The 25,211-nt window shown below is 57.2% G+C and overlaps 1 protein-coding gene across 1 annotated transcript in view; it reads left to right on the forward strand.

Annotated features, from left to right (window-relative positions):
* LOC141174636 (harmonin-like) overlaps positions 1-25,211 on the forward strand; it is a 287,226-nt gene that overhangs the window by 57,460 nt on the left and 204,555 nt on the right. Inside the window, exons 2-7 of the mRNA XM_073659570.1 lie at positions 4,047-4,114; positions 4,605-4,748; positions 6,110-6,248; positions 13,593-13,701; positions 13,867-13,891; positions 14,017-14,074. Coding sequence (XP_073515671.1) covers positions 4,047-4,114; positions 4,605-4,748; positions 6,110-6,248; positions 13,593-13,701; positions 13,867-13,891; positions 14,017-14,074 — 543 coding nt within the window. The remainder of the gene's footprint in view (positions 1-4,046; positions 4,115-4,604; positions 4,749-6,109; positions 6,249-13,592; positions 13,702-13,866; positions 13,892-14,016; positions 14,075-25,211) is intronic.

The following is a 25,211-nucleotide window of genomic DNA, read 5'->3' on the forward strand; positions in this document are numbered from 1 at the left end:
TGCAATTTCCTCTGCTATCTCTTTCAGTACCCTAGGATGTAATTGATATGGACCAGGAGATGTAAATCCATCTAAATGAGCCAAGTGTTCCCTCACCATCTCTGTTATAGTGTAGATTATTTCATTCCTTTGATAGCACAGTGAAGATTAGTTGATGTTACATTTGCTTTCTTAGAGGAAAAGATGCAAAATTGTTTAAATTCCTATTGGCTTCTCAACCTCATTTTTGACCACTTCACCATTTCCATCTTGTAAAATTCTTATAGCGTCTGTAACTTTTCTTTTGCTTTTGACTTCGCCCCACAATCCTTGTTTATTGCTTTTGGTCTCCCTTGCAAGCCTTACTTCATCACTGGCTTTAGCTCTACTAATGCTTGCCCTACATTCCCTGCAGACTGCATTATAGTCTTCTTTAGCTATGCCCCCCCCGGTTTCCATTTGATATACATTTGTTTCCATTTGATATACATTTTATTTTAATTTCCACTCTTCTAAAGCATAGGAATACATTACTACTGACGTGTCAGGGTTTGGAGAGTTTTTGTAAACTTTTCCAATATTAACCCCCTTTGGGAATAATCCAGTCCAGTTGTTTTTTAATTTTGGAATTTTTATAAAAAAAAATCCGGAATTGGGGCTTTCCGTTAACAACCTTGAGGTAGAAGTGTCAGCCTTGGGTACTCTTTGGTCACAGAATACAGTGGGGGAAATAAGTATTTGATCCCTTGCTGTTTTTGTAAGTTTGCCCTCTGACAAATACATGAACAGTCTATAATTTTAAGGGTAGGCTAATTTTCGTATTGAGATAGAATATCCCCCCAAAAAATCAAGAAAATCACATTGTATAAATTAGATAAATTTATTTGCATTTTGCAGTGAGAAATAAGTATTTGATCCCCTACAAACCATTGAGTTCTGGCTCCTACAGACCAGTTAGACGCTCCTAATCAACTCATTACCTGCATTAAAGACAGCTGTCTTACATAGTCACCTGTATAAGACTCCTGTCCACAAACTCAATTAATCAGTCAGACTCTAACCTCTACAACATGGGCAAGACCAAAGAGCTTTCTAAAGATGTCAGGGACAAGATCATAGACCTGCACAAAGCTGGAATGGGCTACAAAACCATAAGTAAGACGCTGGGTGAGAAGGAGACAACTGCTGGTGCAATAGTAAGAAAATGACAGTCATTTTGTATTTCTTCCAATCGACATCGATCTGGGGCACCATGCAAAATCTCACCTCGTGGGGTATTCTTGATCATGAGGAAGGTGAGAGATCAGCCTAAAACTTCACAAGGGGGGCTCATTAATGATCTCAAGGCAGCTGGGACCACAGTCACCAAGAAAACCATTGGTATCACATTACGCCTTAAAGGTTTAAAATCCTACAGTGCCCACAAGGTCCCCCTGCTCAAGAGGGCACATGTGCAGGCCCGTCTGAAGATTGCCAATAAACACCTGGATGATTCTGAGAGTTATTGGGAGAAGGTGCTGTGGTCAGATGAGACAAAAATTTTGGATTTTAAGGGTCACCAAAGCTGTAGGCTGGTCAAGGCCCCTATGTTGGCCTTAAATTCCCACCATGGGGCCTCAGTTTAGTCCTTGACGCCCTGAGTAGACCTCCGTTTGAACTTTTACTCAACCCTGATTAAGGTTTGAACCTAAGACTGTCCTCTTGATAGTCCTTACTTCATATAAAAGGATAGAGGAATTGCAGGACCTTTCAGGAAATCAGCCGTTTGCCTAACCCTATTGGGAAGGATATTAGTAATGTCCTTGGCTTTTCCCCTTCTGAAAATGGAGAGTCTCAATGCTTGAGCTGTCTACCCGGGGCCAATGCATCTCCTGAGCAGATCTGTAGAGCAACCACTTGGTCTTCACCGTCTGACTCTTCTCAGCTCTATCGGTTGGACTTGGGCTCTTCTGACCTTTCCTCTGGGAGAACAGGACATGAAGCGGTGGTCCGTCCCTCTTGGGTGCTGGCGTGGGGAAGATAAAAATAGTGACTTCCCAGTAATTGTATTTTCCAGAACCCGCGTCGGCGTCGTCCTTCTTGCCTCACTTCTCTGGTCTTTCTTTCCGCCCTTCTTTTGGTCACTGGGTGCATTTCTGTTTTATTTCTATTTAATTAAAGGGGTTGTCCAGGACGGTTTCATTTTTTATGCCCATAGTAAAAAAGCAGGCAGGAAGCCGCTAACAGAGGTGACTACATGTGTGTTGTACCCGGTGCCGGCTCAGAGGGGGCACAGACCCTCCTGCCAGCGATTTAGCAGCTATTCTTCTGCCGGCTGCTCTGTCGACAGGGTGACTTCCAGCGTCGTGCTGATTGACAGCAGCTCCCCGTAGTCACGTCCTGTCGGCAGTCGCCCCCTTCCTTCCCCTTCAAGAGAGCGGAAGAGAAGCTGCTTGTCTGTCAACGTGACGTCGGCGGAAGTCACAGAATTGCCGGCCTGAGGGTGTGTGACCGCGCGGAGTTGTCAGAGACCGGCGTTGGGCACAAATGGCAGGTCGTTGGCTACAAGCTGCCTGTTAGCTCTTGGGTCAGTACTAAAAAACGCTTCTATAGCCCTGGACAAACCCTTGAAGAACCACTCAAGCGTTATTTTTATTTTTTTTTTTACCGCTGGAATGGGTTTCTAAACTTAAGCCCCCTGCACCCTTTCATAGACAAGCCCCCTGCACCCTTTCATAGACTCGCCCCCTGGGGATATAGACTCGCCCCCTGGGGATATAGACTCGCCCCCTGGGGATATAGACTCGCCCCCTCCCCCTGGGGATAATGGACTCGCCCCCTCCCCCTGGGGATAATAGACTCGCCCCCTCCCCCCCCTGGGGATAATAGACTCGCCCCCTCCCCCCCCTGGGGATAATAGACTCGCCCCCTCCCCCCCCCTGGGGATAATAGACTCGCCCCCTCCCCCCCCTGGGGATAATAGACTCGCCCCCTCCCCCCCCTGGGGATAAGACTCGCCCCCTCCCCCCCCTGGGGATAATAGACTCGCCCCCTCCCCCCCCCTGGGGATAATAGACTCGCCCCCTCCCCCCCCCTGGGGATAATAGACTCGCCCCCTCCCCCCCCTGGGGATAATAGACTCGCCCCCTCCCCCCCCTGGGGATAATAGACTCGCCCCCTCCCCCCCCTGGGGATAATAGACTCGCCCCCTCCCCCCCCTGGGGATAATAGACTCGCCCCCTCCCCCCCCTGGGGATAATAGACTCGCCCCCTCCCCCCCCCCCCCCCCTGGGGATAATAGACTCGCCCCCTCCCCCCCGCCCTGGGGATAATAGACTCGCCCCCTCCCCCCCCCCCCCCCCCTGGGGATAATAGACTCGCCCCCTCCCCCCCCCCCCCCCTGGGGATAATAGACTCGCCCCCCCCCCCCCTGGGGATAATAGACTCGCCCCCTGCCCCCCCTGGGGATAATAGACTCGCCCCCTCCCCCCCCCCCTGGGGATAATAGACTCTCCTCCCCCCCGGCGTCTTCGCCAGTTTTCGGCACCGCTATGGTCCCACGGCGCCATCTTGTGAGCGCTGCTTCTGACTGTCTGGAAGTCAAGCTCTATGTCACAAGCTCTGTCGGTCTGAGAGCCGGGACGCGGACAGAACGCGGCCCTCATAGACTGACATTGAGTACCGCCCTCCGCCCTCCATGACACTCCGGAGCCGCTCACAAACTGCTGAAGACGGAGCGGCGGCGAAGACTGATGAAAACGTCAGAAGGTGAATATCAGGGGACTTGGATTTTAAGCACCACTCCAATGGTGAAGGGGGAAAAAACATCCTGTGGAGTGGCGCTTTCACAGGACGGACTGGCGCTTTGTAAGGCGCTGGGGCCGCAACCATCTGGTGCTTTCCTGTCCTTGCGGCCGGTCCTCTCCGTGTCGTGGGGAAGTGCCGGAAAGTAATGATGTCTGGTGATAGAAGAAGCAAGTTGTGGATTCTGAGTTTTTGGTTCAGTCACGACGGTGAAAAACTTTAAGGACGTGACGGTGACACTACATCCTGCTCCATCTGATCACCTTCTGTTTCCATTCTTACAGGTGGAGAAATGCATCGATAACGAAGCCGAGAAGGACTATCTGTATGATGTGCTGCGTATGTACTACCAGTAAGTGTGCCCCCCCGTGTACTACCAGGAAGTGTGCCCCCCCCAGTGTACTACCAGTAAATGTCCCCCCCCCCCCCCCCCCCCCCCCCGGGTAGTACCAGGAAGTGCGCTGTGCCCACCCGCCCTGTACTACCAGGAAGTGCGCTCCATGCTCCCCACCCCGTGTTCTACTAGGAAGTGTCCCCCACCCAGTGTACTACCAGTGAGACCACGCTGCACCCCCACATTACACTGGTGCAGGAGGTGGATTCTCCGGGCCGGGATGTGGCGCACACTCGGTGTAGTCGGGTTGTCCTGGGCTCCTGTGATTGGTGGATGGCTGCATGCAGAGCGAACTTAGCCAGCCACAGCCTTATCATGATCGCCCCCTATAGGCAATGTGCTGCAGACGCATCTCCATAGGTGTCATAGCCTGGACATATTACATATGGGAGGTGTCCCGGGGATCTGTGTAATCTGCTCGCACCGCGACGGTATCCTGTCTCTCCAGGTCCATGAACCTTCTGGTGTTTGTGGGGGATCTGAAGCTCGTGATCAGTGAACCGTCCCGCCTGCCCCTCTTCGATGCCGTCCGGCCCCTCATCCCTCTGAAGCACCAGGTGGAGTACGACCAGCTGACGCCCAAACGATCCAGGTGAGACGCATTCAGTAATGAGCGCCCCGCGCCGGCCTCTCCCTTCCCCCCACCCCCCCGCCACGCCGGCCTCTCCCCTTTTTTGCGCCGGCCTCTCCCCCCCCACCGCGCGCCGGCCTCTCCCCTTTTTTCTCTCCCCTTTTTTGCGCTGGCCTCTCCCCTTTTTTCTCTCCCCTTTATTGCGCCGGCCTCTCCCCTTTTTTGTGCCGGCCTCTCCCCTTTTTTGCGCCGGCCTCTCCTTTTTTTTGCGCCGGCCTCTCCCCTTTTTTGCGCCGGCCTCTCCCCTTTTTTCTCCTCTCCCCTTTTTTGCGCCGGCCTCTCCCCTTTTTTCTCCTCTCCCCTTTTTTGCGCCGGCCTCTCCCCTTTTTTCTCCTCTCCCCTTTTTTGCGCCGGCCTCTCCCCTTTTTTCTCCTCTCCCCTTTTTTGCGCCGGCCTCTCCCCTTTTTTCTCCTCTCCCCTTTTTTGCGCCGGCTTCTCCCCTTTTTTCTCCTCTCCTCTTTCTTGCGCCGGCCTCTCCCCTTTTTTCTCCCCTCCCCTTTTTTCTCCTCTCCCCTTTTTTGTGCTGGCCTCTCCCCTTTTTTCTCTCCTCTCCCCCTTTTTTCTCTCCTCTCCCCCTTTTTTCTCTCCTCTCCCCCTTTTTTCTCTCCTCTCCCCCTTTTTTCTCTCCTCTCGCCCTTTTTTCTCTCCTCTCGCCCTTTTTTCTCTCCCCTCGCCCTTTTTTCTCTCCCCTCGCCCTTTTTTCTCTCCCCTCGCCCTTTTTTCTCTCCCCTCGCCCTTTTTTCTCTCCCCTCGCCCTTTTTTCTCTCCCCTCGCCCTTTTTTCTCTCCCCTCGCCCTTTTTTCTCTCCTCTCGCCCTTTTTTCTCTCTTCTCGCCCTTTTTTCTCTCCTCTCGCCCTTTTTTCTCTCCTCTCGCCCTTTTTTCTCTCCTCTCGCCCTTTTTTCTCTCCTCTCGCCCTTTTTTTCTCTCCTCTCGCCCTTTTTTCTCTCCTCTCGCCCTTTTTTCTCTCCTCTCGCCCTTTTTTCTCTCCTCTCGCCCTTTTTTCTCTCCTCTCGCCCTTTTTTCTCTCCTCTCGCCCTTTTTTCTCCCCTCGCCCCCTTTTTTCTCCCCTCGCCCCCTTTTTTTCTCCCCTCGCCCCCTTTTTTTCTCCCCTCGCCCCCTTTTTTTCTCCCCTCGCCCCCTTTTTTTCTCCCCTCGCCCCCTTTTTTTCTCCCCTCGCCCCCTTTTTTTCTCCCCTCGCCCCCTTTTTTTCTCCCCTCGCCCCCTTTTTTTCTCCCCTCGCCCCCTTTTTTCTCCCCTCGCCCCCTTTTTTCTCTCCTCTCCCCCACCATTCCACTGGAGACTACTTCTATGCGCTCTACAGGAAGCTGAGGGAGGTGAAGCTGGATCGTTCTCACCCTGATGGTCTCGGCCTCAGTGTCCGGGGGGGTCTGGAGTTTAATTGTGGCTTCTACATCTCCCACATCATGAAGGAAGGGCAAGCGGACGACGCCGGCCTGCAGGTGAGCTCGCTCCTCCACACATACAGCATTAGTGACAGGAGAATCTGGCCACAGGGGGCGCTCTTCTGCCTCTGTACACAGGTTATCAGTGTTCAGTAGCATTCACAGCAGCACAGAGGATTTCTAGCAAATGTACAGATGCTTCCAGTACAGGACGATTCCGTGTGATGACAGAGCAGGACTCAGGAGGGGGGGCTCGGCCCCTCTATTGTGTGCACCTCGCATACAGGAGCAGAGTACTGCACTACAGTCTGCTCCTCCTGCCTCCCACATACGTGATCGGCTGTGTACACTAAACATTGCGCACCACCTCTAGTAATGCCACCGGTGATGTGCGCAGATGGAGCAGGTTGTGGTGTTACCCGGGGACCTAAGGCTTTAACACCACCTATTGGCTGAAACAGGTACTGTAGTGGCATCACTAGAGCCAGAGATGTGACCACGGTGCTGTCTGCGAGCTGTCAGGCGCTGCTATCTCCGGTGTATGGCCGCCTGTACGCTGTGTCCTCCGGCTGGTCTGCAGTCTTTGGTGTTGGTATATTTGGTGTATGGTCGCCTGTATGCTGTGTCCTCCGGCTGGTCTGCAGTCTTTGGTGTGGGTATATTCGGTGTTTGGCCGCCTGTACGCTGTGTCCTCCGGCTGGTCTGCAGTCTTTGGTGCGGGTATATTCGGTGTATGGCCGCCTGTACGCTGTGTCCTCCGGCTGGTCTGCAGTCTTTGGTGCTGGTATATTCGGTGTATGGCCGCCTGTATGCTGTGTCCTCTGGCTGGTCTGCAGTCTTTGGTGTGGGTATATTCAGTGTATGGTTGCCTGTACGCTGTGTCCTCCGGCTGGTCTGCAGTCTTTGGTGTTGGTATATTCGGTGTTTGGCCGCCTGTACGCTGTGTCCTCCGGCTGGTCTGCAGTCTTTGGTGCGGGTATATTCGGTGTTTGGCCGCCTGTACGCTGTGTCCTCCGGCTGGTCTGCAGTCTTTGGTGCGGGTATATTCGGTGTATGGCCGCCTGTACGCTGTGTCCTCCGGCTGGTCTGCAGTCTTTGGTGCTGGTATATTCGGTGTATGGCCGCCTGTATGCTGTGTCCTCTGGCTGGTCTGCAGTCTTTGGTGTGGGTATATTCAGTGTATGGTTGCCTGTACGCTGTGTCCTCCGGCTGGTCTGCAGTCTTTGGTGTTGGTATATTCGGTGTATGGCCGCCTGTACGCTGTGTCCTCCGGCTGGTCTGCAGTCTTTGGTGCTGGTATATTCGGTGTATGGCCGCCTGTATGCTGTGTCCTCCGGCTGGTCTGCAGTCTTTGGTGTTGGTATATTCGGTGTATGGTCGCCTGTACGCTGTGTCCTCCGGCTGGTCTGCAGTCTTTGGTGCTGGTATATTCGGTGTATGGCCGCCTGTATGCTGTGTCCTCCGGCTGGTCTGCAGTCTTTGGTGTTGGTATATTCGGTGTATGGTCGCCTGTACGCTGTGTCCTCCGGCTGGTCTGCAGTCTTTGGTGCGGGTATATTTGGTGTATGGCCGCCTGTACGCTGTGTCCTCCGGCTGGTCTGCAGTCTTTGGTGCTGGTATATTCGGTGTATGGCCGCCTGTACGCTGTGTCCTCCGGCTGGTCTGCAGTCTTTGGTGCTGGTATATTCGGTGTATGGTCGCCTGTATGCTGTGTCCTCCGGCTGGTCTGCAGTCTTTGGTGTTGGTATATTCGGTGTATGGCCGCCTGTACGCTGTGTCCTCCGGCTGGTCTGCAGTCTTTGGTGCTGGTATATTTGGTGTATGGTCGCCTGTACGCTGTGTCCTCCGGCTGGTCTGCAGTCTTTGGTGTTGGTATATTCGGTGTATGGCCGCCTGTACGCTGTGTCCTCCGGCTGGTCTGCAGTCTTTGGTGCGGGTATATTCGGTGTATGGCCGCCTGTATGCTGTGTCCTCCGGCTGGTCTGCAGTCTTTGGTGTTGGTATATTCGGTGTATGGCCGCCTGTACGCTGTGTCCTCCGGCTGGTCTGCAGTCTTTGGTGTTGGTATATTCGGTGTATGGCCGCCTGTACGCTGTGTCCTCCGGCTGGTCTGCAGTCTTTGGTGCGGGTATATTCGGTGTATGGTCGCCTGTACGCTGTGTCCTCTGGCTGGTCTGCAGTCTTTGGTGCTGGTATATTTGGTGTATGGTCGTCTGTACGCTGTGTCCTCCGGCTGGTCTGCAGTCTTTGGTGTGGGTATATTCGGTGTATGGCCGCCTGTATGCTGTGTCCTCCGGCTGGTCTGCAGTCTTTGGTGAGGGTATATTTGGTGTATGGCCGCCTGTACGCTGTGTCCTCCGGCTGGTCTGCAGTCTTTGGTGCGGGTATATTCGGTGTATGGTCGCCTGTATGCTGTGTCCTCCGGCTGGTCTGCAGTCTTTGGTGTTGGTATATTCGGTGTATGGCCGCCTGTACGCTGTGTCCTCCGGCTGGTCTGCAGTCTTTGGTGCTGGTATATTTGGTGTATGGTCGCCTGTACGCTGTGTCCTCCGGCTGGTCTGCAGTCTTTGGTGTTGGTATATTCGGTGTATGGCCGCCTGTACGCTGTGTCCTCCGGCTGGTCTGCAGTCTTTGGTGCGGGTATATTCGGTGTATGGCCGCCTGTATGCTGTGTCCTCCGGCTGGTCTGCAGTCTTTGGTGTTGGTATATTCGGTGTATGGCCGCCTGTACGCTGTGTCCTCCGGCTGGTCTGCAGTCTTTGGTGTTGGTATATTCGGTGTATGGCCGCCTGTACGCTGTGTCCTCCGGCTGGTCTGCAGTCTTTGGTGCGGGTATATTCGGTGTATGGTCGCCTGTACGCTGTGTCCTCTGGCTGGTCTGCAGTCTTTGGTGCTGGTATATTTGGTGTATGGTCGTCTGTACGCTGTGTCCTCCGGCTGGTCTGCAGTCTTTGGTGTGGGTATATTCGGTGTATGGCCGCCTGTATGCTGTGTCCTCCGGCTGGTCTGCAGTCTTTGGTGAGGGTATATTTGGTGTATGGCCGCCTGTACGCTGTGTCCTCCGGCTGGTCTGCAGTCTTTGGTGCGGGTATATTCGGTGTATGGTCGCCTGTATGCTGTGTCCTCCGGCTGGTCTGCAGTCTTTGGTGCGGGTATATTTGGTGTATGGTCGCCTGTACGCTGTGTCCTCCGGCTGGTCTGTAGTCTTTGGTGCTGGTATATTCGGTGTTTGGCCGCCTGTACGCTGTGTCCTCCGGCTGGTCTGCAGTCTTTGGTGCGGGTATATTCGGTGTTTGGCCGCCTGTACGCTGTGTCCTCCGGCTGGTCTGCAGTCTTTGGTGCGGGTATATTCGGTGTATGGTCGCCTGTACGCTGTGTCCTCTGGCTGGTCTGCAGTCTTTGGTGCTGGTATATTTGGTGTATGGTTGCCTGTACGCTGTGTCCTCCGGCTGGTCTGCAGTCTTTGGTGCTGGTATATTTGGTGTATGGTCGCCTGTATGCTGTGTCCTCCGGCTGGTCTGCAGTCTTTGGTGTTGGTATATTTGGTGTATGGCTGCCTGTACGCTGTGTCCTCCGGCTGGTCTGCAGTCTTTGGTGTTGGTATATTCGGTGTATGGCCGCCTGTACGCTGTGTCCTCCGGCTGGTCTGCAGTCTTTGGTGCGGGTATATTCGGTGTATGGTCGCCTGTATGCTGTGTCCTCCGGCTGGTCTGCAGTCTTTGGTGTTGGTATATTCGGTGTATGGTCGCCTGTATGCTGTGTCCTCCGGCTGGTCTGCAGTCTTTGGTGTTGGTATATTCGGTGTATGGTTGCCTGTATGCTGTGTCCTCCGGCTGGTCTGCAGTCTTTTGTGTTGGTATATTCGGTGTATGGCCGCCTGTACGCTGTGTCCTCCGGCTGGTCTGCAGTCTTTGGTGTTGGTATATTTGGTGTATGGCTGCCTGTATGCGGTGTCCTCCGGCTGGTCTGCAGTCTTTGGTGCGGGTATATTCGGTGTATGGCCGCCTGTATGCTGTGTCCTCCGGCTGGTCTGCAGTCTTTGGTGCGGGTATATTTGGTGTATGGCTGCCTGTACGCGGTGTCCTCCGGCTGGTCTGCAGTCTTTGGTACTGGTATATTCGGTGTATGGCTGCCTGTACGCGGTGTCCTCCGGCTGGTCTGCAGTCTTTGGTGCGGGTATATTTGGTGTATGGCTGCCTGTACGCGGTGTCCTCCGGCTGGTCTGCAGTCTTTGGTGCTGGTATATTCGGTGTATGACTGCCTGTACGCTGTGTCCTCCGGCTGGTCTGCAGTCTTTGGTGCTGGTATATTCGGTGCATGGCCGCCTGTACGCTGTGTCCTCCGGCTGGTCTGCAGTCTTTGGTGCGGGTATATTTGGTGTATGGTTGCCTGTACGCTGTGTCCTCCGGCTGGTCTGCAGTCTTTGGTGCGGGTATATTCGGTGTTTGGCCGCCTGTATGCTGTGTCCTCCGGCTGGTCTGCAGTGTTTGGTGTTGGTATATTCGGTGTATGGTTGCCTGTACGCTGTGTCCTCCGGCTGGTCTGCAGTCTTTGGTGCGGGTATATTTGGTGTATGGTTTCCTGTATGCTGTGTCCTCGGGCTGGTCTGCTGTCTTTGGTGCTGGTATATTTGGTGTATGGCTGCCTGTACGCGGTGTCCTCCGGCTGGTCTGCAGTCTTTGGTGCGGGTATATTCGGTGTATGGCCGCCTGTATGCTGTGTCCTCCGGCTGGTCTGCAGTCTTTGGTGCGGGTATATTTGGTGTATGGCTGCCTGTACGCGGTGTCCTCCGGCTGGTCTGCAGTCTTTGGTGCTGGTATATTCGGTGTATGGCTGCCTGTACGCGGTGTCCTCCGGCTGGTCTGCAGTCTTTGGTGCGGGTATATTTGGTGTATGGCTGCCTGTACGCGGTGTCCTCCGGCTGGTCTGCAGTCTTTGGTGCTGGTATATTCGGTGTATGGCTGCCTGTACGCTGTGTCCTCCGGCTGGTCTGCAGTCTTTGGTGCGGGTATATTCGGTGTTTGGCCGCCTGTACGCTGTGTCCTCCGGCTGGTCTGCAGTCTTTGGTGCGGGTATATTCGGTGTTTGGCCGCCTGTACGCTGTGTCCTCCGGCTGGTCTGCAGTCTTTGGTGCGGGTATATTCGGTGCATGGCCGCCTGTACGCTGTGTCCTCCGGCTGGTCTGCAGTCTTTGGTGCTGGTATATTCGGTGTTTGGCTGCCTGTACGCTGTGTCCTCCGGCTGGTCTGCAGTCTTTGGTGCGGGTATATTCGGTGTTTGGCCGCCTGTATGCTGTGTCCTCCGGCTGGTCTACGGTCTTTGGTGCGGGTATATTCGGTGTATGGCCGCTTGTACGCTGTGTCCTCCGGCTGGTCTGCAGTATTTGGTGTGGGTATATTCGATGTATGGCCGTCTGTACGCTGTGTCCTCCGGCTGGTCTGCAGTCTTTGGTGCTGGTATATTCGGTGTATGGTTGCCTGTATGCTGTGTCCTCCGGCTGGTCTGCAGTCTTTGGTGTTGGTATATTCGGTGTATGGTCGCCTGTACGCTGTGTCCTCCGGCTGGTCTGCAGTCTTTGGTGCGGGTATATTCGGTGTATGGTCGCCTGTACGCTGTGTCCTCCGGCTGGTCTGCAGTATTTGGTGTATGGCCGCCTGTACGCTGTGTCCTCCGGCTGGTCTGCAGTCTTTGGTGTTGGTATATTCGGTGTATGGTTGCCTGTATGCTGTGTCCTCCGGCTGGTCTGCAGTCTTTGGTGCTGGTATATTCGGTGTATGGTTGCCTGTATGCTGTGTCCTCCGGCTGGTCTGCAGTCTTTGGTGTTGGTATATTCGGTGTATGGCCGCCTGTATGCTGTTTCCTCCGGCTGGTCTGCAGTCTTTGGTGCGGGTATATTCGGTGTATGGTCGCCTGTACGCTGTGTCCTCCGGCTGGTCTGCAGTCTTTGGTGTTGGTATATTCGGTGTATGGTCGCCTGTACGCTGTGTCCTCTGGCTGGTCTGCAGTCTTTGGTGTTGGTATATTCGGTGTATGGTCGCCTGTACGCTGTGTCCTCCGGCTGGTCTGCAGTCTTTGGTGCGGGTATATTCGGTGTATGGTCGCCTGTACGCTGTGTCCTCTGGCTGGTCTGCAGTCTTTGGTGTTGGTATATTCGGTGTATGGTCGCCTGTACGCTGTGTCCTCCGGCTGGTCTGTAGTCTTTGGTGTATGGTCGCCTGTACGCTGTGTCCTCCGGCTGGTCTGTAGTCTTTGGTGTATGGTCGCCTGTACGCTGTGTCCTCTGGCTGGTCTGCAGTCTTTGGTGCGGGTATATTTGGTGTATGGCCGCCTGTACGCTGTGTCCTCCGGCTGGTCTGCAGTCTTTGGTGCTGGTATATTCGGTGTATGGTCGCCTGTACGCTGTGTCCTCCGGCTGGTCTGCAGTATTTGGTGTATGGTCGCCTGTACGCGGTGTCCTCTGGCTGGTCTGCAGTCTTTGGTGCGGGTATGTTCGGCCGCCTGTAGAGTGGTGTCTGTTCACATGGGGAGTCGGGTGTTTTGGCCGCTGGCGGTGACGCTGACGCTCTTGTTGCCTCTGTGGCGTTGTTGTCTGGGTATAGGCCGGTTCTGGCCCAGGAGCTGACACTCTGTGCTCGCTGTCCAGGCGCCGGTTGTATAGGATTTCTGCCAGTGATGGGGATAATCGTCCATTGTCCTCTGGCCCCGGGTAATTGCCGGCTGTCAGGGACGTTGTCTATTCATTGACAGCCTCAGAGTTGTCGTGTTGTCATGGCGGTGCGTCTTGTAATCTGGTCCCCCGTCCCCCGTCTCCCCTCCCCCGACAGCTAATTGTGAAACTTCCCAATTCACAGGACATAGAAAAATGGATCACACTTGTGTTGTCCGGCGCTCGGTGTCGGGTTCTCTGCACCATTGTGCTGTGGAGACGGCATTCATCAGAGGCCGCTCACCGAGTGTACGGGGGGTCCTGTGTACTGGGGGGGGAGGGGCCCTGTGTACTGGGGGGAGGGGGCCCTGTGTACTGGGGGGGAGGGGGGCCCTGTGTACTGGGGGGGGAGGGGGCCCTGTGTTCTGGGGGGGGGGGGGGCCCTGTGTACTGGGGGGGAGGGGGCCCTGTGTACTGGGGGGGGGGGGCCCTGTGTACTGGGGGGGGGAGGGGGCCCTGTGTACTGGGGGGGGGGAGGGGGGCCCTGTGTACTGGGGGGGGGAGGGGGGCCCTGTGTACTGGGGGGGGAGGGGGCCCTGTGTACTGGGGGGGGGAGGGGGCCCTGTGTACTGGGGGGGAGGGGGCCTTGTATACTGGGGGCCCTGTGTACTGGGGAGGGGGGGGAGGCCTTGTATACCGGGGGGCCCTGTGTACGGCAGCCGGACCCCTCTGCACATTAACTCTTTCTCTGACAGATTGGAGATGAGGTGGTTCGTATTAATGGTTACTCGATCGGTTCCTGCGTCCACGAGGAGGTGATCAACCTGATCCGCACCAAGAAGGTCGTCTCCATAAAAGTGCGGCGTAAGTTGTGCTACACACGGGAGGCTGTAGGGGAGGCTGCTCTCTTTGGGGGTCTGCACTCTTTGGAGGGGCTACACACTGATGGGTGGGTGGGCTGCACTCTTCTGGGGGGTTCCCTCTTTGGGGGGCTGTGCTCTGTGTAACGTATTTCTTTACTCTCTGCAGATGTTGGAATGATACCAGTGAAAAGGTAAAGTGTCCTGCTGATGGCGCTGTCCCCTCGTGCCGTTATTGTTCTCTGGAGGCCGATGTGATGCCGGGATCGGCTCGGCCGTGTCCACACTCTGCAGTAACTGTCTGTACTTTGTGCTGCAGCTCAGCGGAGGATCCTGTGACGTGGCAGTACGCCGACCAGTACGTGTCCGAGAGCGAGGTAACTGCGCCACAGACGACCTATGGAAAGTGCCGCCTGCACATTGCCCCCCACCAGGGGCCCAGCTGCCAGCCTCACCCCCCCCCCCCCCCCGACCAGGGGCCCAGCTGCCAGCCTCACCCCCCCCCCCCGACCAGGGGCCCAGCTGCCGGCCTCACCCCCCCCCCCCCCCCCGACCAGGGGCCCAGCTGCCGGCCTCACCCCCCCCCCCGACCAGGGACCCAGCTGCCGGCCTCACCCCCCCCCCCCCCCCCCGACCAGGGGCCCAGCTGCCGGCCTCACCCCCCCCCCCCGACCAGGGGCCCAGCTGCTGGCCCCCCCCCCCCCCCCCCCCCCCCCCCCGACCAGGGGCCCAGCTGCCGGCCTCACCCCCCCCCCCCCCCCGACCAGGGGCCCAGCTGCCGGCCTCACCCCCCCCCCCCCCCCCGACCAGGGGCCCAGTTGCCGGCCTCCCCCCCCCCCCCCCCCCGACCAGGGGCCCAGCTGCCGGCCTCACCCCCCCCCCCCCCCGACCAGGGGTCCAGCTGCCGGCCTCACCCCCCCCCGACCAGGGGGTCCAGCTGCCTGCCTCACCCCCCCCCCTGACCAGGGGTCCAGCTGCCGACCTTAATCCCCCTTCCTTTCCTCCTGACCGGGGGCCAGCTGCCGACCTTAATCCCCCTTCCTTTCCTCCTGACCGGGGGCCCAGCTGCCGGCCTTAATCCCCCTTCCTTTCCTCCTGACCGGGGGTCCCGCTGCCGGCCTTAATCCCCCTTCCTTTCCTCCTGACCGGGGGTCCCGCTGCCTGGACCCTGGCAGCCTCTGACTCCAGAGACCGGTCTTTGGCTGCCTCTGTGCTCGCTGGGTCCTGGAGCCCCTCTGCCTCCGCCGGGCCCCTCTGTCATTCTCGGGATTAGTGGGGCCCCTCCCGTGCCGCGTGTTGGGTTTCCTCCGCTGTCAGACAGGATTTATGGCTGGAATGCTATAAACCGTTCTCGCGTCTTTATTGCTCGTATACGAGAAGCCGGGGGTCCGGCTGTGAAACCCCAGAAGGTTAATCCCCCGGAGCTCGTGCTTCTTAAGTGTCGCCATTGTCTTCTGCAGGCGCCACGAGCCTCAGACGTTATTAATATCAGTTTGTGACGCCCCCCCTCTGTTCCAGGTCAGAGGACCCTTCTGAAATGGGGAGGGAGGGGGTCCGCGTGTCAGTGATGGAGGGGCAGGCACCTGGCAGCTATTAATTACAGCAGGCGAGTGCTGCATAGTGACAGTCCCGTATAATGGGCGCACTGTGTGTATACAAGGAGCGTCCCCCCTCCTGCAACATAGCCCCCCAGCAGAGAGGAGCGCACAGGAAGCCTGCTGCCGTCTGCGGAAGAACCACGAAGGGGGGAAGAAACCCGGACATGAATCCGGGGGCACATACAGACCCCCCTGCTGGAGCCGCTCCTCGAGAGGGAACATCTGCCAGATACAGAGAAGAAACCTGCTGCCATCTGCAGGAGAACCACGAAGGGGGGAAGAAACCCAGACATGAATCCGGGGGCACATACAGACGCCCCTGCTGGAGCCGCTCCTCGAGAGGGAACATCTGCCAGATACAGAGAAGAAACCTGCTGCCGTCTGCAGGAGAACCACGAAGGAGGGAAGAAACCCAGACATGAATCCAGGGGCACATACAGACCCCCCTGCTGGAGCCGCTCCTCGAGAGGGAACATCTGCCAGATACAGAGAAGAAACCTGCTGCCGTCTGCAGGAGAACCACGAAGGAGGGAAGAAACCCAGACATGAATCCGGGGGCACATACAGACGCCCCTGCTGGAGCCGCTCCTCGAGAGGGAACATCTGCCAGATACAGAGGGGAAACCTGCTGCCGTCTGCAGGAGAACCACGAAGGAGGGAAGAAACCCAGACATGAATCCGGGGGCACATACAGACGCCCCTGCTGGAGCCGCTCCTCGAGAGGGAACATCTGCCAGATACAGAGGGGAAACCTGCTGCCGTCTGCAGGAGAACCACGAAGGAGGGAAGAAACCCAGACATGAATCCGGGGGCACATACAGACGCCTCTGCTGGAGCCGCTCCTCGAGAGGGAACATCTGCCAGATACAGAGGGGAAACCTGCTGCCGTCTGCAGGAGAACCACGAAGGAGGGAAGAAACCCAGACATGAATCCGGGGGCACATACAGACCCCCCTGCTGGAGCCGCTCCTCGAGAGGGAACATCTGCCAGATACAGAGAGGAAACCTGCTGCCGTCTGCAGGAGAACCACGAAGGAGGGAAGAAACCCAGACATGAATCCGGGGGCACATACAGACTCCCCTGCTGGAGCCGCTCCTCGAGAGGGAACATCTGCCAGACACAGAGAAGAAACCTGCTGCCGTCTGCAGGAGAACCTCGAAGGAGGGAAGAAACCCAGACATGAATCCGGGGGCACATACAGACGCCCCTGCTGGAGCCGCTCCTCGAGAGGGAACATCTGCCAGATACAGAGAAGAAACCTGCTGCCGTCTGCAGGAGAACCACGAAGGAGGGAAGAAACCCAGACATGAATCCGGGGGCACATACAGACGCCTCTGCTGGAGCCGCTCCTCGAGAGGGAACATCTGCCAGATACAGAGGGGAAACCTGCTGCCGTCTGCAGGAGAACCACGAAGGAGGGAAGAAACCCAGACATGAATCCAGGGGCACATACAGACCCCCCTGCTGGAGCCGCTCCTCGAGAGGGAACATCTGCCAGATACAGAGAGGAAACCTGCTGCCGTCTGCAGGAGAACCACGAAGGAGGGAAGAAACCCAGACATGAATCCGGGGGCACATACAGACTCCCCTGCTGGAGCCGCTCCTCGAGAGGGAACATCTGCCAGACACAGAGAAGAAACCTGCTGCCGTCTGCAGGAGAACCTCGAAGGAGGGAAGAAACCCAGACATGAATCCAGGGGCACATACAGACCCCCCTGCTGGAGCCGCTCCTCGAGAGGGAACATCTGCCAGATAGAGAAGAAACCTGCTGCCGTCTGCAGGAGAACCACGAAGGGGGGAAGAAACCCAGACATGAATCCGGGGGCACATACAGACGCCTCTGCTGGAGCCGCTCCTCGAGAGGGAACATCTGCCAGATACAGAGGGGAAACCTGCTGCCGTCTGCAGGAGAACCACGAAGGAGGGAAGAAACCCAGACATGAATCCGGGGGCACATACAGACGCCTCTGCTGGAGCCGCTCCTCGAGAGGTAACATCTGCCAGATACAGAGGGGAAACCTGCTGCCGTCTGCAGGAGAACCACTAAGGAGGGAAGAAACCCAGACATGAATCCGGGGGCACATACAGACCCCCCTGCTGGAGCCGCTCCTCGAGAGGGAACATCTGCCAGATACAGAGAGGAAACCTGCTGCCGTCTGCAGGAGAACCACGAAGGAGGGAAGAAACCCAGACATGAATCCGGGGGCACATACAGACTCCCCTGCTGGAGCCGCTCCTCGAGAGGGAACATCTGCCAGACACAGAGAAGAAACCTGCTGACGTCTGCAGGAGAACCTCGAAGGAGGGAAGAAACCCAGACATGAATCCGGGGGCACATACAGACGCCCCTGCTGGAGCCGCTCCTCGAGAGGGAACATCTGCCAGATACAGAGAAGAAACCTGCTGCCGTCTGCAGGAGAACCTCGAAGGAGGGAAGAAACCCAGACATGAATCCGGGGGCACATACAGACGCCCCTGCTGGAGCCGCTCCTCGAGAGGGAACATCTGCCAGATACAGAGAAGAAACCTGCTGCCGTCTGCAGGAGAACCACGAAGGAGGGAAGAAACCCAGACATGAATCCGGGGGCACATACAGACGCCTCTGCTGGAGCCGCTCCTCGAGAGGGAACATCTGCCAGATACAGAGGGGAAACCTGCTGCCGTCTGCAGGAGAACCACGAAGGAGGGAAGAAACCCAGACATGAATCCGGGGGCACATACAGACCCCCCTGCTGGAGCCGCTCCTCGAGAGGGAACATCTGCCAGATACAGAGAGGAAACCTGCTGCCGTCTGCAGGAGAACCACGAAGGAGGGAAGAAACCCAGACATGAATCCGGGGGCACATACAGACTCCCCTGCTGGAGCCGCTCCTCGAGAGGGAACATCTGCCAGATACAGAGAGGAAACCTGCTGCCGTCTGCAGGAGAACCACGAAGGAGGGAAGAAACCCAGACATGAATCCGGGGGCACATACAGACTCCCCTGCTGGAGCCGCTCCTCGAGAGGGAACATCTGCCAGACACAGAGAAGAAACCTGCTGACGTCTGCAGGAGAACCTCGAAGGAGGGAAGAAACCCAGACATGAATCCGGGGGCACATACAGACGCCCCTGCTGGAGCCGCTCCTCGAGAGGGAACATCTGCCAGATACAGAGAAGAAACCTGCTGCCGTCTGCAGGAGAACCTCGAAGGAGGGAAGAAACCCAGACATGAATCCGGGGGCACATACAGACGCCCCTGCTGGAGCCGCTCCTCGAGAGGGAACATCTGCCAGATACAGAGAAGAAACCTGCTGCCGTCTGCAGGAGAACCACGAAGGAGGGAAGAAACCCAGACATGAATCCGGGGGCACATACAGACGCCTCTGCTGGAGCCGCTCCTCGAGAGGGAACATCTGCCAGATACAGAGAGGAAACCTGCTGCCGTCTGCAGGAGAACCACGAAGGAGGGAAGAAACCCAGACATGAATCCGGGGGCACATACAGACGCCTCTGCTGGAGCCGCTCCTCGAGAGGGAACATCTGCCAGATACAGAGGGGAAACCTGCTGCCGTCTGCAGGAGAACCACGAAGGAGGGAAGAAACCCAGACATGAATCCGGGGGCACATACAGACCCCCCTGCTGGAGCCGCTCCTCGAGAGGGAACATCTGCCAGATACAGAGAGGAAACCTGCTGCCGTCTGCAGGAGAACCACGAAGGAGGGAAGAAACCCAGACATGAATCCGGGGGCACATACAGACTCCCCTGCTGGAGCCGCTCCTCGAGAGGGAACATCTGCCAGATACAGAGGGGAAACCTGCTGCCGTCTGCAGGAGAACCACGAAGGAGGGAAGAAACCCAGACATGAATCCGGGGGCACATACAGACCCCCCTGCTGGAGCCGCTCCTCGAGAGGGAACATCTGCCAGACACAGAGAAGAAACCTGCTGCCGTCTGCAGGAGAACCTCGAAGGAGGGAAGAAACCCAGACATGAATCCGGGGGCACATACAGACCCCCCTGCTGGAGCCGCTCCTCGAGAGGGAACATCTGCCAGATACAGAGGGGAAGCCTGATGCCGCCTGCAGGAGAACCACGAAGGAGGGAAGAAACCCAGACATGAATCCGTGGGCACATACAGACCCCCCTGCTGGAGCCGCTCCTCGAGAGGGAACATCTGCCAGATACAGAGAAGAAACCTGCTGCCGTCTGCAGGAGAACCACGAAGGAGGGAAGAAACCCAGACATGAATCCGGGGGCACATAAAGACCCCCCTGCTGGAGCCGCTCCTCGAGAGGGAACATCTGCCAGATACAGAGAAGAAACCTGCTGCCGTCTGCAGGAGAACCACGAAGGAGGGAAGAAACCCAGACATGAATCCAGGGGCACATACAGACGCCCCTGCTGGAGCCGCTCCTCGAGAGGGAACATCTGCCAGATACGGAGAAGAAACCTGCTGCCGTCTGCAGGAGAACCACGAAGGAGGGAAGAAACCCAGACATGAATCCAGGGGCACATACAGACCCCCCTGCTGGAGCCGCTCCTCGAGAGGGAACATCTGCCAGATACAGAGGGGAAACCTGCTGCCGTCTGCAGGAGAACCACGAAGGAGGGAAGACACCCAGACATGAATCCGGGGGCACATACAGACTTCCCTGCTGGAGCCGCTCCTCGAGAGGGAACATCTGCCAGATACAGAGAAGAAACCTGCTGCCGTCTGCAGGAGAACCACGAAGGAGGGAAGAAACCCAGACATGAATCCGGGGGCACATACAGAGGCCCCTGCTGGAGCCGCTCCTCGAGAGGGAACATCTGCCAGATACAGAGAAGAAACCTGCTGCCGTCTGCAGGAGAACCACGAAGGAGGGAAGAAACCCAGACATGAATCCGGGGGCACATACAGACTTCCCTGCTGGAGCCGCTCCTCGAGAGGGAACATCTGCCAGATACAGAGAGGAAACCTGCTGCCGTCTGCAGGAGAACAACGAAGGAGGGAAGAAACCCAGACATGAATCCGGGGGCACATACAGACGCCCCTGCTGGAGCCGCTCCTCGAGAGGGAACATCTGCCAGATACAGAGGGGAAACCTGCTGCCGTCTGCAGGAGAACCTCGAAGGAGGGAAGAAACCCAGACATGAATCCAGGGGCACATACAGACCCCCCTGCTGGAGCCGCTCCTCGAGAGGGAACATCTGCCAGATACAGAGGGGACACCTGCTGCCGTCTGCAGGAGAACCAAGAAGGACAGAAGACACCCAGACATGAATCCGGGGGCACATACAGACTTCCCTGCTGGAGCCGCTCCTCGAGAGGGAACATCTGCCAGATACAGAGAAGAAACCTGCTGCCGTCTGCAGGAGAACCACGAAGGAGGGAAGAAACCCAGACATGAATCCAGGGGCACATACAGACGCCCCTGCTGGAGCCGCTCCTCGAGAGGGAACATCTGCCAGATATAGAGGGGAAACCTGCTGCCGTCTGCAGGAGAACCACGAAGGAGGGAAGAAACCCAGACATGAATCCAGGGGCACATACAGACCCCCCCCTTCTGGAGCCGCTCCTCGAGAGGGAACATCTGCCAGATACAGAGGGGAAACCTGCTGCCGTCTGCAGGAGAACCACGAAGGAGGGAAGAAACCCAGACATGAATCCGGGGGCACATACAGACTCCCCTGCTGGAGCCGCTCCTCGAGAGGGAACATCTGCCAGACACAGAGAAGAAACCTGCTGCTGTCTGCAGGAGAACCTCGAAGGAGGGAAGAAACCCAGACATGAATCCGGGGGCACATACAGACGCCCCTGCTGGAGCCGCTCCTCGAGAGGGAACATCTGCCAGATACAGAGAAGAAACCTGCTGCCGTCTGCAGGAGAACCTCGAAGGAGGGAAGAAACCCAGACATGAATCCGGGGGCACATACAGACCCCCCTGCTGGAGCCGCTCCTCGAGAGGGAACATCTGCCAGATACAGAGAAGAAACCTGCTGCCGTCTGCAGGAGAACCTCGAAGGAGGGAAGAAACCCAGACATGAATCCGGGGGCACATACAGACCCCCCTGCTGGAGCCGCTCCTCGAGAGGGAACATCTGCCAGATACAGAGAAGAAACCTGCTGCCGTCTGCAGGAGAACCTCGAAGGAGGGAAGAAACCCAGACATGAATCCGGGGGCACATACAGACCCCCCTGCTGGAGCCACTCCTCGAGAGGGAACATCTGCCAGATACAGAGAAGAAACCTGCTGCCGTCTGCAGGAGAACCACGAAGGAGGGAAGAAACCCAGACATGAATCCGGGGGCACATACAGACCCCCCTGCTGGAGCCGCTCCTCGAGAGGGAACATCTGCCAGATACAGAGAAGAAACCTGCTGCCGTCTGCAGGAGAACCTCGAAGGAGGGAAGAAACCCAGACATGAATCCGGGGGCACATACAGACCCCCCTGCTGGAGCCGCTCCTCGAGAGGGAACATCTGCCAGATACAGAGGGGAAACCTGCTGTCGTCTGCAGGAGAACCACGAAGGAGGGAAGACACCCAGACATGAATCCGGGGGCACATACAGACTTCCCTGCTGGAGCCGCTCCTCGAGAGGGAACATCTGCCAGATACAGAGAAGAAACCTGCTGCCGTCTGCAGGAGAACCACGAAGGAGGGAAGAAACCCAGACATGAATCCGGGGGCACATACAGACGCCCCTGCTGGAGCCGCTCCTCGAGAGGGAACATCTGCCAGAAACAGAGAAGAAACCTGCTGCCGTCTGCAGGAGAACCACGAAGGAGGGAAGAAACCCAGACATGAATCCGGGGGCACATACAGACTTCCCTGCTGGAGCCGCTCCTCGAGAGGGAACATCTGCCAGATACAGAGAGGAAACCTGCTGCCGTCTGCAGGAGAACCACGAAGGAGGGAAGAAACCCAGACATGAATCCGGGGGCACATACAGACCCCCCTGCTGGAGCCGCTCCTCAAGAGGGAACATCTGCCAGATACAGAGGGGACACCTGCTGCTGTCTGCAGGAGAACCAAGAAGGACGGAAGACACCCAGACATGAATCCGGGGGCACATACAGACTTCCCTGCTGGAGCCGCTCCTCGAGAGAGAACATCTGCCAGATACAGTGAAGAAACCTGCTGCCGTCTGCAGGAGAACCACGAAGGAGGGAAGAAACCCAGACATGAATCCGGGGGCACATACAGACCCCCCTGCTGGAGCCGCTCCTCGAGAGAGAACATCTGCCAGATACAGTGAAGAAACCTGCTGCCGTCTGCAGGAGAACCACGAAGGAGGGAAGAAACCCAGACATGAATCCGGGGGCACATACAGACGCCCCTGCTGGAGCCGCTCCTCGAGAGGGAACATCTGCCAGATACAGAGAAGAAACCTGCTGCCGTCTGCAGGAGAACCACGAAGGGGGGAAGAAACCAGACATGAATCCGGGGGCACATACAGAGGCCCCTGCTGGAGCCGCTCCTCGAGAGGGAACATCTGCCAGATACAGAGGGGAAACCTGCTGCCGTCTGCAGGAGAACCACGAAGGGGGGAAGAAACCCAGACATGAATCCGGGGGCACATACAGACCCCCTGCTGGAGCCGCTCCTCGAGAGGGAACATCTGCCAGATACAGAGGGGAAACCTGCTGCCGTCTGCAGGAGAACCACGAAGGAGGGAAGAAACCCAGACATGAATCCGGGGGCACATACAGACGCCCCTGCTGGAGCCGCTCCTCGAGAGGGAACATCTGCCAGATACAGAGGGGAAACCTGCTGCCGTCTGCAGGAGAACCACGAAGGGGGGAAGAAACCCAGACATGAATCCGGGGGCACATACAGACCCCCCTGCTGGAGCCGCTCCTCGAGAGGGAACATCTGCCAGATACAGAGGGGAAACCTGCTGCCGTCTGCAGGAGAACCACGAAGGAGGGAAGAAACCCAGACATGAATCCGGGGGCACATACAGACGCCCCTGCTGGAGCCGCTCCTCGAGAGGGAACATCTGCCAGATACAGAGGGGAAACCTGCTGCCGTCTGCAGGAGAACCACGAAGGAGGGAAGACACCCAGACATGAATCCGGGGGCACATACAGACTTCCCTGCTGGAGCCGCTCCTCGAGAGGGAACATCTGCCAGATACAGAGAAGAAACCTGCTGCCGTCTGCAGGAGAACCATGAAGGAGGGAAGAAACCCAGACATGAATCCGGGGGCACATACAGACGCCCCTGCTGGAGCCGCTCCTCGAGAGGGAACATCTGCCAGATACAGAGGGGAAACCTGCTGCCGTCTGCAGGAGAACCTCGAAGGAGGGAAGAAACCCAGACATGAATCCAGGGGCACATACAGACCCCCCTGCTGGAGCCGCTCCTTAAGAGGGAACATCTGCCAGATACAGAGGGGACACCTGCTGCCGTCTGCAGGAGAACCAAGAAGGACGGAAGACACCCAGACATGAATCCGGGGGCACATACAGACTTCCCTGCTGGAGCCGCTCCTCGAGAGGGAACATCTGCCAGATACAGAGAAGAAACCTGCTGCTGTCTGCAGGAGAACCACGAAGGAGGGAAGAAACCCAGACATGAATCCAGGGGCACATACAGACTCCTCTGCTGGAGCCGCTCCTCGAGAGTGAACATCTGCCAGATACAGAGAGGAAACCTGCTGCCGCCTGCAGGAGAACCACGAAGGAGGGAAGAAACCCAGACATGAATCCGGGGGCACATACAGAGGCCCCTGCTGGAGCCGCTCCTCGAGAGGGAACATCTGCCAGATACAGAGAAGAAACCTGCTGCCGCCTGCAGGAGAACCACGAAGGAGGGAAGAAACCCAGACATGAATCCGGGGGCACATACAGACCCCCCTGCTGGAGCCGCTCCTCAAGAGGGAACATCTGCCAGATACAGAGAAGAAACCTGCTGCCGTCTGCAGGAGAACCACGAAGGAGGGAAGAAACCCAGACATGAATCCGTGGGCACATACAGACACCCCTGCTGGAGCCGCTCCTCGAGAGGGAACATCTGCCAGATACAGAGAAGAAACCTGCTGCCGTCTGCAGGAGAACCACGAAGGAGGGAAGAAACCCAGACATGAATCCGGGGGCACATACAGACGCCCCTGCTGGAGCCGCTCCTCGAGAGGGAACATCTGCCAGATACAGAGAAGAAACCTGCTGCCGTCTGCAGGAGAACCACGAAGGAGGGAAGAAACCCAGACATGAATCCGGGGGCACATACAGACGCTCCTGCTGGAGCCGCTCCTCGAGAGGGAACATCTGCCAGATACAGAGGGGAAACCTGCTGCCGTCTGCAGGAGAACCACGAAGGGGGGAAGAAACCCAGACATTAATCCGGGGGCACATACAGAGGCCCCTGCTGGAGCCGCTCCTCGAGAGGGAACATCTGCCAGATACAGAGGGGAAACCTGCTGCCGTCTGCAGGAGAACCACGAAGGGGGGAAGAAACCCAGACATGAATCCGGGGGCACATACAGACCCCCTGCTGGAGCCGCTCCTCGAGAGGGAACATCTGCCAGATACAGAGGGGAAACCTGCTGCCGTCTGCAGGAGAACCACGAAGGAGGGAAGAAACCCAGACATGAATCCGGGGGCACATACAGACGCCCCTGCTGGAGCCGCTCCTCGAGAGGGAACATCTGCCAGATACAGAGGGGAAACCTGCTGCCGTCTGCAGGAGAACCACGAAGGGGGGAAGAAACCCAGACATGAATCCGGGGGCACATACAGAGGCTCCTGCTGGAGCCGCTCCTCGAGAGGGAACATCTGCCAGATACAGAGAAGAAACCTGCTGCCGTCTGCAGGATAACCACGAAGGGGGGGAAGAAACCCAGACATGAATCCGGGGGCACATACAGACCCCCCTGCTGGAGCCGCTCCTCGAGAGGGAACATCTGCCAGATACAGAGGGGAAACCTGCTGCCGTCTGCAGGAGAAC

This window comes from Phyllobates terribilis, unplaced genomic scaffold (assembly GCF_046119375.1).
Source record: "Phyllobates terribilis strain yellow unplaced genomic scaffold, ASM4611937v1 Scaffold_13__5_contigs__length_258822181, whole genome shotgun sequence".
Classification (NCBI taxonomy): domain Eukaryota; kingdom Metazoa; phylum Chordata; class Amphibia; order Anura; family Dendrobatidae; genus Phyllobates; species Phyllobates terribilis.